The following is a 16,011-nucleotide window of genomic DNA, read 5'->3' as shown; positions in this document are numbered from 1 at the left end:
ATCAAAGATTTGTTTATTCCACAAATTCAGAAGGAAATTTTATTGCATAAATATATGATACTGAAAGAGAGTTGATAATTATTATAGAATTTTTTCAAATTTCTTTCTAATGAGTTTTCTGATGTCTTCATTTTCCATATTCTTCGTAATTGTAAAGTTTCTCTCCAGTATGGGTTAGGAAAGATAAAGAAGTGTTGAGGATGTGGTAAATGAATGTTCACATTCTTTAAATTTATAAGGCTTGACTCAGATACGAGTTCAGTGATGATCTTTAACGGAAGAGCAATGGGTAGACAACTTGATGCATTTTTAGTTTTTCTGCGGTTTACCTCTAGTAAGGATGCTATGATGAACATGAAGAGAAGAGCCATGCCTAAAGCACTTTCCACATTCATCACATTTATAAGGTTTCTCTCCAGTACGGATTCTCCTATGACATTGAAGTTTGGAAGACTATACAAAGGACTTTCCAGATTCATCACATTTATAAGGTTTCTCCCCAGTATGGATTCTCTGATGAGCACAAAGAGATGAGCCATTCCTAAAGCACTTTCCACATTCATCACATTTATAAGGCTTTTCTCCAGTATGAATTCTCTTGTGACATTGAAGAGTGGAGGACTGGACAAAGGATTTTCCACATTCATCACATTTATAAGGTTTCTCTCCAGTATGGATTCTCTGATGAGCACAAAGAGATGAGCCATTCCTAAAGCCCTTTCCACATTCATCACATTTATAAGGCTTTTCTCCAGTATGAATTCTCTTGTGACATTGAAGAGTGGAGGACTGGACAAAGGATTTTCCACATTCATCACATTTATAAGGTTTCTCTCCAGTATGGATTCTCTGATGAGCACAAAGAGATGAGCCATGCCTAAAGCACTTTCCACATTCATCACATTTATAAGGCTTTTCTCCAGTATGAATTCTCTTGTGACATTGAAGAGTGGAGTACTGGACAAAGGATTTTCCACATTCATCACATTTATAAAGTTTCTCTCCAGTATGGATTTTGTGATGAACATGAAGAGATGAAACATCTCTAAAGCACATTCCACATTCATTATATTTAGAAGATTTCTCTCCAGTATGGATTATTCTATGACGTTGAAGATTAGATGATTGGACAAAGGATTTTCCACATTCATCACATTTATAAGGTTTCTCTCCAGTATGGATTCTCTGATGAGCACAAAGAGATGAGCCATTCCTAAAGCACTTTCCACATTCATCACATTTATAAGACTTTTCTCCAGTATGGATTCTCTTGTGACATTGAAGAGTGGAGGACTGGACAAAGGACTTTCCACATTCATCACATATATAAGGCTTTTCTCCAGTATGGATTCTCTTGTGACATTGAAGAGTGGAGGACTGGACAAAGGATTTTCCACATTCATCACATGTATAAGGCTTTTCTCCAGTATGGATTCTCTTGTGACATTGAAGAGTGGAGGACTGGACAAAGGATTTTCCACATTCATCACATTTATAAGGTTTCTCTCCAGTATGGATTTTGTGATGAACATGAAGAGATGAGAAATCTCTAAAGCACATTCCACATTCATCACATTCATAAGGTTTCTCTCCAGTATGGATTCTCTGATGAGCACAAAGAGATGAGCCATTCCTAAAGCACTTTCCACATTCATTACATTTATAAGGCTTTTGTCCAGTATGGATTCTCTTGTGACGTTGAAGATTGGAGGACTGGAAAAAGGACTGTCCACATTCATCACATTTATAAGGCTTTTCTCCAGTATGGATTCTCTTGTGACGTTGAAGATTGGATGAGTGGACAAAGGACTTTCCACATTCATTACATTTATAAGGTTTCTCTCCAGTATGGATTGTCTGATGAACATGAAGAGATGAGCCAACTCTAAAGCACTTTCCACATTCATCACATTTATAAGGTTTCTCTCCAGTATGGATTCTCCTATGACATTTAAGTTCAGAGGATTGGCCAAAGGATTTTCCACATTCATCACATTTATAAGGTTTCTCTCCAGTATGGATTCTCTGATGAGCACAAAGAGATGAGCCATTCCTAAAGCACTTTCCACATTCATCACATTTATAAGGCTTTTCTCCAGTATGGATTCTCTTGTGACATTGAAGAGTGGAGGACTGGACAAAGGACTTTCCACATTCATCACATATATAAGGTTTCTCTCTAATATGGATTCTGTGATGAATATGAAGGTATGAGAGTTTTTTATATGACTTTCCACACGCATTACATTTGTATGGTTTCTCTTCTGTACTGTGACTTGAAACATTTTGAGTTATATTTGAATTAAAATCAAAGAATTCATTACAGTCTTTAACCTGGCAAAATTTTGTTCCAGTATGCTTTATACTATAAATCTCTAGATTTGAGTATTCAATTGTGACCTTCATACATGCATCACCTGTTTGTCTCTCATAAATATCTTGAGTATTAGTTCCATTATACTGAGTACAGTTTGAGAATTCATAAAGAATTTGGTCTTTTTGATTGTTTGTCCAATGCTTCTCTTTGATATGGTCATGTTGGTGCAAAGAAGTCTTTGAGTACTTATCAAAAATCTTTTGATGTGCATGGTTTTCAGAATGATTAACTGTCAAGCAAGTATTTATCTGAGAACTTTTAGGAATTATGTCGTCAGTAGAGTAAATCCATGAGTCCTTGCCATTAAAAGGTATTTCAAACTGACTATTCTGGTAATTGTTTAGCAAAGAAAACTTAGCAAGGTCATTATTAACATCACTTAATATATAGGGATTTTGAAGAGTGCTTTCCCTATGGTACATATTATGCCACATTTTATTCTTAAAATATTTATGTTGATCTAAACTGTAGAATTTGACACATAGTGGAAGTAATTGTTTTGGAAACTCTGCCAAATTTTGAGTAGAGGAAATAGCATACTGCTGATGATTTAAATATTTTTCTGTGCTTAAAACATTCCTTTCTTCAGGGACTTTTGGAGTACCATTTAATCCCACCACACTTGAAAAATATTGCAAAAAAATTGAACTATTACACTGTGTGTCCCTTTGTGAAGTTTTCACATACCCATGTAGAGAATAGCCAGGTGTCCATGCTTGGTGTGAATTTTTTTTTGATATAATCACTTGGTTCTGAACTTGTAACTCTCACAGAGTGTGCTCTGCTTGGACACACTAGGGGTTCTTGATGTTTTTCATAACTAATACCTTTGGTATCTTTGTCAAAAACATAATTCTCATTGAAACATAATTCAGAGTCTCTGTTGTCACCATGAAAATCCCAGAATTTCCTTGTATGTAACACGTCAAGACCACAATTTTCACCTAAGCCTGCTCTTTGTTCCTGTAAAGAATCTTGTTTGTACTTCTGTTGAAAAACCTCCTGAGTCTGGTAATATGACATATCTGGAAAAATTAAAACAAACTCTTGATTTGTAAAATGATTTGAAAACAATATGAGAATATAATGCATAAAATGACAGCAGTTTGTGGAACCTATCAATGCTGTATAGTAGGAAATTTTCTAAGTTTGACTGTAGGAACTAAATGTGCTTATAAAAATTAGTGTCATTCATGCAATGTTTGGTATTCATGAAGACATATAACAGGCAAACTTACACAATAATTTTGGGAAAAAAATGAAGCTCTCTCCAACTTGATATGTAAATTGGAAACATGTCTCTTGTATTCCCTGCTATGATTATTTCTGCTGACACAATCATAGTCCAAGAAATCATAGTTTTTTTTGTCGACTCTACTCCTCCTTGGGAACATCCACTTCTTGCCTTTTTACTTAACAGAACAACCTGTATTGCACCCCCCTCATTGTTTCCCACAAAGAGAGAATGCCCCTGATCCCTTCTGTAGGCATACACCAGAACCTGATCAATCATGGCTGCCATCTACTCTGAATTATTACTGTCCTACATAAGAGTGAGCAAGTATGTCCATGCCAACATATCCTCTCATCCACATGCAACAAATGCATAAGTAATAAACTCTGTGTCATTTCTTGAACACATGATCAATATAGAAACTTCAACCTATACTGCTAACTCTTACAAACATTATGCAGGACCCTGGCTTTCTTCTGTCCCTAGCAAGAGAGCATAGAATACTTCCCAATTCTCCTTCATGCATATCATCAGCACTTTTGATCCCAGTCTGGTGACATACATTTAATACTTGTTCTCAGATTGGTGGTTCCAAAATATCCCCTCATCCACGTAACCTCACCAATCCCAGGTTCTAATCTGTATTTTACCCTATGTGCCCATATCTAGACTGATTATCTCTGTCCAGAATACTCCTACATTCACCCTTACAATGGGATGCCATTCTTGCAATTTTGCTCAGCCCCTGTGCCTACTTGACACCCCACCACCAATGCTATATCTAGCCTACACAATAAGCTTCCATGTACTTATTGTGGTCTGGTAAGTCTTCTTTGTGCATAGAAGACAGAAATTACAAAATAGTTCACAGGACTAATTTTGATCACAAGATCACAGAATGTGATCACTACATATGCTAGTTTGAATAACAATGTTCCTAAAGGTCACACACTTGACAACTTTGTTTTCATGTAGCCACATTATTTGACTCACAGTATGGGCTTAATGAATAAAATGTGGAACTGAGTTAGGAGCTTGAAGTTTAAGAAATACACACTATCTTTAGCTTCCTTTCAGGTTCTTCCTTGAAATTTGACATTTCAATGTTATCTTTTCTTTCTGTCACCTTACTGCCTCTTGACTTCATCCCATGGCATAATGGAGTCTTATTCTCATGGTACCTTAAGCCCAATGAAACTTTTAGTTTTACACATTTCTGGTAATGGTGTTTAATCAAAATAATAGAAAATCACACATAGACTATAAAGAATAAAGCCAGCATTTACCACCACCCCCAAAGTCTATCATTCTCATAGAAGTATTCTTCAATCCATAATTGCCATGGTACAGAAGATGGAAGAACTATGATAAACACTATTAAAGTAGACAAAGTGCTTATATTAGACAAACAGCCCAATAAAATTAATGAGAAGAACCTAAAAAACTTGAGTGATGTAAGAAACACAGAAACATAAATGAAGACAGTCCAGTCTCAAAAAAATTCCAGAAAAGTATAGATTTATTGATGAGAACTCAGGCGAAAGTGAAGTTGTAACAGGAAAATAATTAAAAAAATCAAGATAAAGCTTTATAAGTAAGACAGAAAATAGCAAATATAATATCAAACTCAATAAAAACAAGAAAAACAATTTAACTGCATATCAGAAACAGACACATATATATTTGTATTTCTAAATATAGCACTAAAAATATTACACAGGTAATGATCAACACTATAGTAAAGTATATGTGTGTGTGTGTGTGTGTGTGTGTGTGTGTGTGTGTGTGTAAGATAAGAATCTTACCTCAATGGCATAGATAAAATCTTCCCCAAGATGATGAAAGACAAATTTGCCAAACTCAAGAAAATCATAACATTGCAGATACTGGAAACCTTCACAACACCAAATAGGCAAAAATATAAAAAGAAATACCACACAGAAAGCACTAGTTAATATACAAAACAAAACAAGAGCATTAAAATATGAAGATGGGGAGGCTTGAGAGATGGCACAGTGGTTAAAAACACTGGCTACTTTTCCAGAGTACCCAGGTTCCATTCCCAGCACCCACATGGCAGCTCACAGCTGTCTGTAACTCCGGTTCCAGGAGATCTGACACCTTCACACCAATGCACATAAAATAAAATTAAATAAATTATAAAAAATAAAATAAAATATGAAGAAGGGAAATAAATGTCTCATGTAAAGGAAAGCCCATTAGAATAATAGCTGATTTCAGAGGAGAAGGAACTAACCAAAAGAGCCAGGGACAGTGCAATTCTAAAGAGAATAAGGGCTGATACTGACTACAGTAGTAAGCAAAACTGTCTGCTATAATTGAAGTAGAAGGGAATTTTTTTTACGAATTAGAAGGTAGGAAATGATTCGTAACATGCACACCAATAGAAAACAAGGGACAAGAAACGGTATTTAAGACTGCCAGGTAACTCCAGCCAGAACAGCAGATATACTTACTAACTGTAGACCTTCACCTCAACTTTTTCTTTTCTTCATCCAATCCCACAGTCCCATCTTCAGCTCTGATAAAATGGCATGCTGTAGGTTCCCTGCTGCCTGTGATTTCATCTCCAATGGTTAAAACACATCTTCCAATTCTAACACCATTTTTTCACAACCTTTCTTGATCTCAGCACACAACTCTGGCAGGAATTCCCTGGAACTCCAGAGGCCCTCCTGCCAGGTAAGAAGTAAACTCCAGGACTTCACCTCTCACAATAGCTCTTTAACTCCAATGTAACAGATTCAGCCCAAGCTCTGTAGCAGAACTCCAGCAGCCTCATCCTTCCCTATGTCAGAGTATCCCAAAACCCACCCCTGAACCTATCTTCTATACCTGATTGAATTGCCCACACTCCAAATCAAGCAGAAACAAAGACCCAAGGACCCAACTGGGAAGGGAAGCAGGGAGGCAAATTGCTGATTTTCACCTCTTTCTCTGCTCTTCTAAATCTATCCACCAAGACTCATCCCCAGATTTGGAAGAAAACCCAACAACTTCTGAAGACATTTCTTCCCTCCTGCACTAATCTAAAAAGGATCACACAGATTTCCCCATCCAAATTTTCATCTCTTAACTCATTGATTTGTTCCTACTTGAAACTACAGCAGTAATTCTCTTCAAACAGAGGCCATCCTTACCAGAGAATCAAATACACTAGTTGCACATTATCAATTCTGCATCCATGTCCCCATGTCCTATGTCCCAAATTCATCCTCAGACCTTTATCAGACATTCTGCTATTGACTCTACTCACTCATGGTCCACTTATTAGTGGATAAGAGCCATGAAGACAATGATAACAAAGCTACAATCTGTAGAAGCACAAGGGGAATGAAACAGATATACCTTCTTTAGGAAGGAAAATAGAATAAACAAGTTTGAATAGATAGCATAGGGTGAATAGAGATGAGGTTCTAGGCAGGAGTACAGGTTGAGACTGATAAAAATTAATGTCATTTGAGGTGTAGCATTGAAACAAAATGGAGTAGGAACTTCCAGAAGTATACATGAAAGATATCAAAAAAATATTGCTAAATAATAGGGGAATCAGAGTCCAAAATATCACTCTCTTATAATCTAAGACATATTTCATTATAAAAATTGTGTTCCAAACAATTGAATGTTAGCGAAGTAGACCAAAGTATATACCCAAATGTGCCTGGGATTTGCTAGTTTTACCCCTTCCTCTCTGTGAACTGAAAATAAAGTTTAATTACTGAAGACAATAATGATATAAATCATTGAAAATTGAGACATAGGCCTAGTGCCTACAGAGAGCACTAAACCCCTATTTTCTTTGATAGAAGAACAATTTCTGCATTTTCAACAGAAACATATGCCAACTCATCCCAAACAGCCATTTTCTTCAATGGTATTCTGCCACCAAGATAAGGTAGGACAAAGGTGGAACAAAGATTGATGGAGCAAGTAACCAATAATTGATTTGAATTAAGGCCATTTCTCTAGATGGATACCATACCTGACATTTCTTAGATGACCATAAACTTGATACTAGAAAGCCCATGGAATTAGGATAAAACAACATACTGCTTATCTAAAGAAAGAAAATTTGTAGTAATAAAATGACTCCTCATGACATTCTGCAATACTCATAGGTCAGTGTGTTGTTTACATGTTGTCAGGGAAAGTTTCTCCTAAAGAATATACAAAAATATCGAGATACTGCCAGAAATTCTACAGTGAGTCAGAGAGACTTGGAACACTCAACTCTAAATGAGATCTTTCTATCGAATACCTCCCCTCCATTGCTCAGGCAACCCTGCAGAAGAGGAGGTGGAGATAGTGTAAGAGCCACAAGGATGGCAAATATCAAGAAAACAAGGCCCTCTAAATTAACATGGGGGGATTTCATATGAACTCAGAAAGAATGAAGCAACAAACACAGGGACTGCACAGGTTCGTTCAAATTTTCTGTGTAAAAATTATGACTCCTAATTTAATGGTTTTATGGGATTATTGAGAATGTTCTCTGTTTTTTGTTCTGTGACTTTTTTTTGTTCTGTTTTTTTTTGTCTTGTAAAACTCCAATATGGAAGATTTAATCTTATAAGAATTAATTTTGTTATATTTAAAAATAATCAAAGATTGAATTAAACCAAACCACTATTTTACATGTGAAAAAGTGAACTGACACTTAACATACTGAGACACAACATAAATTTTCTCCAATAGAGTGACACTCAGTCTATCTATAGGTCTTTCAATTTTTCAGCTGCCTAAGAATATTTTAAATTGATAAAAGACTTGCCTTTCATCTCAGCATTTGAAAGGCAGAGGCAGGTGATTCTCTATGGTTATTAGGCCATCCTGATCTACATATTCAATTCCTGGTGAACTAGGGCTACATGGTTATAGACCCTGTCTCAAAAAAGAGGAAAGGTGAGAAAAGTAAATCATATGTCCAGACAATAAAAAAATGCCAATAGCGTCAACTAGGCAACGTTGTCCTGGGGAACATTAAGATGGATGGGTTTCTACTCTGTAAAACTAGTTGTCAGCAAAGTAAACCTTGATCTTGGCCTCACTATGTCCTGTCCTAGTGTAACTAACTGATAGAACTATCCCAGATGGCCCTTCGATGTGAATCACAGTCTGACTTTTTCTTAAAGTGTTCTTCACTGACTTGAATGCAGACAGTGAATGGTGGCCAGAGTGCATTACAATGTGTATTTTGCAAAGTCTTAGATCGCTAATAAGTTTCTATTCAAAAATACAAAAAAGCAAGCTGGATAGTGGTGACACATGCCTTTAGTCCCAGCACTCAGGACACAGAGGTTTTAATCTCAGATCTCTGGGGGCAGAGGCAGGCAAATCTCTGTGAAATCCTGGCTGGTCTGGACTACAGAGCAAGGTCTAGACAGCCAGGACAGTTACACAGAGAAACTCTGTCCCCCAAGAAGCACCACATTCATAAAAGACCTACTGAACAAAATTTATATTTTCAAAGTAGACTGAAAGGTAGAATTGTATTTCAAAGTAAAATATCATAACTCAGAGTTTACATGTGAAATTCAAAAATTCTTTTTAAGTGTAAATTATTTTAAATATAATTATATAATTTCATTTTAACATTATCCCTGCCACTTTTATTCCAAATCCTCCCATATCTTCAAATAAATAATATAACCTCCAGTTGATAATTGTCACAGTTACATATTTATGTAAATATTTTTTCAAGTATACATACAAAATATATAACTTCAGAATGTTAGTCCAGCTTTATTGTTAATGATTATATCATTTCAGGTCTCACCAGTTTGCATTAGACAAGCACTAACAGGGATAACCCATGGCAGATGGCAATTCTCCTGGTCACAGCATTCAATAGGTGTCTATCATTCTTTGATTAGAGATTTGAGATAGAGGGACACTATGAATTGGGAAACAAAAATTTGGGAAAATTTTTCAGTTATGATGGAAGGAAAGTCAGTACAATAGGTGAAAGAGAGACTAGCAGTAACCTTAGCACCAAGCATAAGAATCTTGATTCAAATTTTCTGGTATAAAATATATATTATGTGTAATGTGGATTCTATGACATTTCTTTTCCTACCTGTATGCCCTTGAATATCATATCATCTTAGACTGACACATAAGTCCTCAAGCATAATATATAACAGGTATGGAGAGAGTGGGAATCCTTTATTTTCCCATTTGCAGAAGAACTGTTTTGAGCGTTCTCCATTTAAAATGTTTATGTTGGTAATTACTTGCAATAAACATATTCTATGATATGTAGATGTGTTCCTCCTACTGTTGAATTTTATAATGAAGTGGTGTGTTTGTCAAAAGCCTTTTCTGAATTTAATGAAGAGATCATTTGGGCTCTCATAGACTGTTCTTCTAATGTATTACATGTATTGATTAATTAAGTTGATTCTTATTAACATCTCTTTGATGAAGCCACCTTGATCCTAGTAGACAATTATTTTCAAGTGTTCTTGAAATGGAAATTTTCCATTTTGTCCTATAATTGCAAATGTATTGGTGTCAGTTTTTCTCTAATTATCTGGAGGGATTCTTTCCTGTATTCATTTGGCTTTCTTAAGTTGAATTTTTTTATTGTTCTTTCTGTTCAACTTTAGAATATGCAACATAATAAATTATTTATGTCATTTGATTTATTTTTGTTAGGTTCTATGCTAAGAAATTCACTCATTTGTTTTTGATATTATACATATTGTAGGTAAATGGATGGAACTGAGAAGAATTATACTAAGTAACTTAACCCAGAAAGACAAATACTGCATACTTTCTCAAATTTATGGATGCTAGCTTTTAAGATTTTAGTCTCTATGTTTTCCAGAGTTTTTAGTTAGCTAGTATGGGCCAAATCGGATGTTGGGATTTTCAACAGAAGGGATAATTAAAAACATCACTGTTAAAAAAACGAGAAATTAAAACAGTATAAAGTCATTAAAGTGATGATAGAGTAGTGTAGAAGAGCAAATAAAAAGAGGAGTTACTATGATTATAGGCCTGTTCTTGATAATCTTAAAATTTTATTTATATATTTATTGACTCTATGTATATGGGCATGTATATGATTGGATGGTAGTTTTGAGAAACCTCATTCCACTGTCTTTGTCCTGGTGATTGAACTCTGCAATTCAGATTTGCAGGAAAGTATTTTTATCTCTCTGGAACACTGGAGAAATCTTTTGAAGAAACATAGACAACTGTACTTCTGTAGAATCTTGTTAAAACTTGTGTATACCTAAAAACAATTTAATGTCTTTACTATGTGATGGTGTACCCAATACCCAAACTTGAAATCATGTGACAACAAATAATGCTATATTATTATATCATTAGATTTGTGCATCACTCATCCTTCACTTAAGAAACTTAATGTGAAGATTTTGGAGAACTAATCCCTACCTGGCATTCCTTTATCTTAATCCTTGCATCAGGGTTCAGGCACATATGAATAAATGGATGCAGAGAGAACATAAAGACAAAAAATGGTAAATGACTCTAGGGAAGAAGTTTACAAATAGTATAAGAATAATGGCAATATAATCACCAAGTCCATGACAGCAAGGCCAAAACCCACAGAAACTCAAGACAGACAAAATCTCAGCTTGTAAAGTCGAAAGTAGAACAATAGTCACAATTTTTTGACAAGAACATGTGCAGTCCTTAGCTTCTAGGAGTCAGAAAACCATTTTTTTAATTGAGTAACACCAGGGTATATCAATCATATTCAAAGCCTTGTGTTCAGAAATTGTTGGCCAGCAGAAATTTTCCTCAATTTTTTAATATATTTTCAGTAACTTCTTTGATAGAGAGAATGAGATGGGATGTGGGAATCAGGATATTAGGTGAGTGTGGTAAAGGGATGGTATGCAAGAGGTAAAAGAAATAACAATAAATTGATCCAGAAATATTGTAAAAATTTTAAAAAAATACAGAAAAACATGAGAATCACTGTAATATAGGAAAAATCCCAGGCATTTATTGGAACACAAAATAAAGCACCACAAACATTGTCAAATTACTACTGGCATTCTAAATTTTATCTACTCACTATTCTGAATAAATAAGGGAGAATCATGTAAAATTCTCTGTGTGCTTGATCCTAGTACACAATTCTAAATGAAATTCTCAGGCATCGCTTCTAGTTAGGAGCTAGGCTAATGCAAATGAAGTAATTTTTTGTTTCTTAATTGTACTTGACAAATGAACCAGTTTCCTTCCAACTTACCTGAGTCTCTACCTTCTACTTCCCCTATGTACATGATCCAGGGTTCTTTGTTCTGTTCAAGACAGGTGACTAGCTCTGGTTTTGATACAGAAAGGCCTGTGAATTAGAAGAGAGATATGAAAATTACTTAACACGATGTGGAAAAGTGTTGACATCTAACACATGCATATACTCAGTGGATATGAAATTACATGAACAAAGACTCATAAGTGGAGTCTTTTTAGTATAAACTTGAGAGTTTCTGTAGACTTTTTAGAAAACTTAATGTTCATTTTGTAGACATTCAACTTTCCTTTATTTACCCGTTACAAAAACAAAACTGTTGGAATCCAACTGTATTCACAAATTATTGTGACTGACTGACTGACTGCAAATACTTGGATTTAAGGAACTATTAGGCTAAATTAAAAGGCCATTTAAATTTAAAATATGAAAAATTTCAGTCACTATTACACTCACCAAAATGTAGAAATAATTGGAATTCATTGATAGAAAACATTTCAAATACTAATACAAGTTGCTAGACATTCCTAGTACTAAGCTGCAATCATGAAAGAATTTATTCTCACCTACAGAAACCAAGTTGCTGTAGTTCTCCAACATGACCTCTCTGTATAAATCCCTCTGAGATGTGTCCAGGCATTCCCATTCCTCCTTGGAAAAACTGATGGCCACATCCTTGAAACTCAATGGACTCTGAAGTAAAAAATCAAATTTTCTTTGTTACGTTGGTTTGAGTCCTTATTTGCCCCACAAAAGAGTATTTAACTAAATAAATCCCTATATTATAGTAATCAATCTTCAATTTTCAAATGTTATACATTAAGAGGGAGGATGTTGTGACACTTTCATGAGATCAAAGTGCCCAACATTTAAACATTTGATGAAATATGTGCCTTTTCTCAGTGATAACATCTGAAGTTGTCTTCAGTATGAATTGAGTTTCAATATTCATCTCTAATATCAGAAAATTTATAAATACTTCAGATCATGAAGTCATGTAGAAAAGTCATATTGGGAAATAAAAGAGTCAGGAAAGAATTAAAATCAGGATGTAGAACAGAAATGACAGTGATAATAAAGAATTTATTTCAAAAATATAAGAAAATATAAAAATATAGTTTTTGTAAGAGTTTTTGAGAGCTCTGCAAATGAAGCACTTTTGTGTGGAATGTCAATCTGTCCCATCCTTGTTTAAGCATTTATCTGAGAACATGCCATCTGTTCTTCCCCTTTCCTATGGATCCTGTCAGGAAGTTTATCTTTTTATTTTTTTTATTTTATTTTATTTTATTTTTTGGTTAATCGAGACAGAGTTTCTCTGTGTGGTTTTGGAGGCTTTCCTGGAACTCACTCTGTAGCCCAGGCTGGCCTGGAATTCACAGAGATCCACCTGCCTCTGCCTCTAGAGTGCTGGGATTAAAAGTATGTGCCACGACTGCTTTGCCAGGAAGTTTACCTTAAAGTTTAATTTTTCTGATACTATTCTGTATGCAAAGGTAGCAGCAGCTGTATTCCCTGCTATCACACTCAGAGACCAGAAAGTAGGTTAAAAAAAATGTCCTCAAACAGAGATGCAGAGACCATGAATTTTTACAGAGAGATCAAAACTTAGGTTCTCCTTTTCTACATTGAGAGGGTCTGTTATTCCAGCAGATCATGGCAATTTCTACAACCTGGGTACGTGGCCTCACCACCCTGCTTTTTATTGTGCACAGACATTTTAAATTGAGTCTGAACACAATTGTAAGAAATTGTAGTGACCCCTTCCTCACATTCCATTTTCTTGACATCATTAATTAAAATATAACAGACACCTGTATTTGAAATAGTGCATGGAATGTGAGCCGTAGCCTCAACTTAATGTATTTCTCACCCTGGCTTAAGAAATGCACTTGCCTACAATCAAGGCACAGTAGAAAATTGATACCTCAACAGTGTCTCCAATGAGGCATTCCCTTTAGTTTCCATGTTTCATTCTAAAATTCCACTATTTTTCAGTTTTACAGAAAAACAAATGATTAGATTCTCACTTAAGTTTATTTTAAATAGTGAAAAACCTTCTTTTGGATTCACTTGCAAACACTGTATCTAAATAATGGCATCTTTGCACCCAGGTTAATATTATTGGTCATTAATGAAGATACTTCAACTCCTACCACCTAAAATTTCCTTGTTGAGACTTATTGTTTGTGAAATCAGCATGAATATAAATATACTTTTCCTACAAATTCTCCATTAGTTCATTTGTTCAAAAATGTACTCTATAACCATAGGATGTAATATTGCATCAGCTCTCAGGTGTGTGATTGTTAGCATGTGTCAGCAAAACAGAAGGGCATTGCAAGTTCACCATAGGGTTAATAGATAGCAAAGAGAAACAATGGAATAGACTCTCTGAATCCAGCCACAAAACAGAACAATAAGCAGAAGAAAACTTGCCTGATAGGATAATTTCATATCACTTTATGTGGCAAATTCCATTTGGAAGTTTGTATTACATTTAAATACCTCAACCTAGTATATAACACAGTATGCCTTTCATAGAAATAATAATTTAAACATTATCCATTGACAGAAAGACATTCCATGCTTTTTCATAGTGCCTCTTTCTTCAACAGTCTATACTGAGCAAATAGATACCTGAGTAAAAAGATCATGGATCATAGTTTCTTTCTCATTCATATGAGATGACTCAATTCCATTTTCTTAAGACATGGTTATGCATGTATTTTTGTATATCAAATTTTTATACTATGCATTAGTGCAGAGAATTTATTTTGAAAAATAAAGTGAGAAAACAGTGGAAAGCAGCATACACTCATGTGACATGCATTCAAAAAAAACTTTACCTTGACAACCACATCAGAAATAGAAAAAAAAGAGCCTTGTAAAAACTTTGAGATAATGTAAATGTTTGGAATCACCACAAAAGAAACATTTGTAGGAGAACAGGCAACAAATCTCACCTCTATACACACATTACCTGAGAAAAAGCCATCTCTTTTTTCCCTTCCATCTGAATCCTTTCAGGAAACTTTATCTCAAAATTTCACCTTTCTGATAATATTTGGGGTTTCAAAGCAAGAAAATCCTTGTATACTTTCTACCACACTAAGAGACTGGAAGGAGGATCAAAAACCTCACTCTCTGTACTTTATTGGAGCTGTGATGTAGAAAAACATGAGCTCCCAGAAGCAGACAAAACTCAGCGTTGTACTTTCATGCATTCTGGTAGGTAGACTGTTTGGCCAGAATGAATGACTTTAGTACAGACCTGGCAACATGGTTAAATTGACTTGCTAGAGATAGCAGAATCAGGTGGGCATTTCAAATTGATGCTGAGCACAGCTGACATCCAGAAGCATTAATGAATCTCACATTTTCTTACTCTGTGGTGGTTGATTAAAGCAAAATGAGGCTTCCATGGAGGATAACACAGTATCTGTGGGGTATCTCAGATGAAAGTAATTCTTCAACTGGGTAAATACATATAGTTGTGTCCAAGAAGCATAAAGGCAATGCATTTCCCTCTAAAGTCTCCACCGACATTTCCATTTGTTACCATGATATAATTTATAATATTAAATTTGCAGTGATTAAAACATTTCAATCACAACTTTGCAGTGATTAAAACATTTCACAAATTTATTTTCATAATGACATTAATTCACCCAGGAATACTGTTAAGTAATTATGGGTGAAAAATGAGGAGGTGGTGACACATGCCTTAAATCCCAGCATGCAGGAGGCAGAGGCTGGTGAATCCCTGTGTGTTTGAAGCCAGCCTGGGCTACAAACTGAGTTCCAGGACAGGGTCCAAAAGCAACATAAAGAAATCCTGTCTTGAAAAATCAAAAAAAAAAAAAAAAGAAAGAAAGAAAGAGGAAAGAAAATGAGAACCAGGTGGAATTTTTTTACAATAAGTGAGCTCCAAAGAATCATTTAATACCTTAAGATTTTAGTGAAAAACACTGAATTCCATCCTTTAACATCATTGTTTTTGGTGGCATTTTAACATATATCCATGGTTACAATAGGGGAAATTCATAGAAAATACCCTGGAAGTTACATTGACAACATAGAAATCTACACACACTTATTTTATCTTTGTTTTCTACATGAATTGCATTGTAATTCCTCAGACAT

General features: G+C 35.0%; 2 protein-coding genes across 2 annotated transcripts in view; one reads left to right on the top strand and one right to left on the bottom strand.

Moving 5' to 3' along the window:
- Positions 1 to 16,011, top strand: part of LOC131900904 (zinc finger protein 431-like) — a 239,187-nt gene that overhangs the window by 72,804 nt on the left and 150,372 nt on the right. The gene's annotated exons all lie outside the window — the stretch shown is intronic.
- LOC131900881 (zinc finger protein 658B-like) lies at positions 454 to 2,406 on the bottom strand. Its single transcript, XM_059252207.1, has 2 exons — positions 1,102 to 2,406; positions 454 to 1,017 (listed from the first exon to the last, which is right to left on the bottom strand). The coding sequence occupies exons 1-2, from the start codon at positions 2,404 to 2,406 to the stop codon at positions 454 to 456; spliced, it is 1,869 nt and encodes a 622-aa protein (XP_059108190.1).

Source organism: Peromyscus eremicus, unplaced genomic scaffold, assembly GCF_949786415.1.
Source record: "Peromyscus eremicus unplaced genomic scaffold, PerEre_H2_v1 PerEre#2#chrX_unloc_1, whole genome shotgun sequence".
Taxonomy (NCBI): domain Eukaryota; kingdom Metazoa; phylum Chordata; class Mammalia; order Rodentia; family Cricetidae; genus Peromyscus; species Peromyscus eremicus.
Note: the sequence above shows the minus strand (reverse complement) of the source record. Positions and strands in the feature narration are given on the sequence as shown.

Excerpts from the sequence above, each read along its gene's own strand:
- LOC131900881 (XM_059252207.1), bottom strand. The coding sequence starts at position 2,406 with ATGAAGGTCACAATTGAATACTCAAATCTAGAGATTTATAGTATAAAG. Across the intron at positions 1,018-1,101 it reads CTAATCTTCAACGTCATAGA|AAAATCCATACTGGAGAGAA; the intron begins ATAATCCATACT and ends CATGTTCATCAC.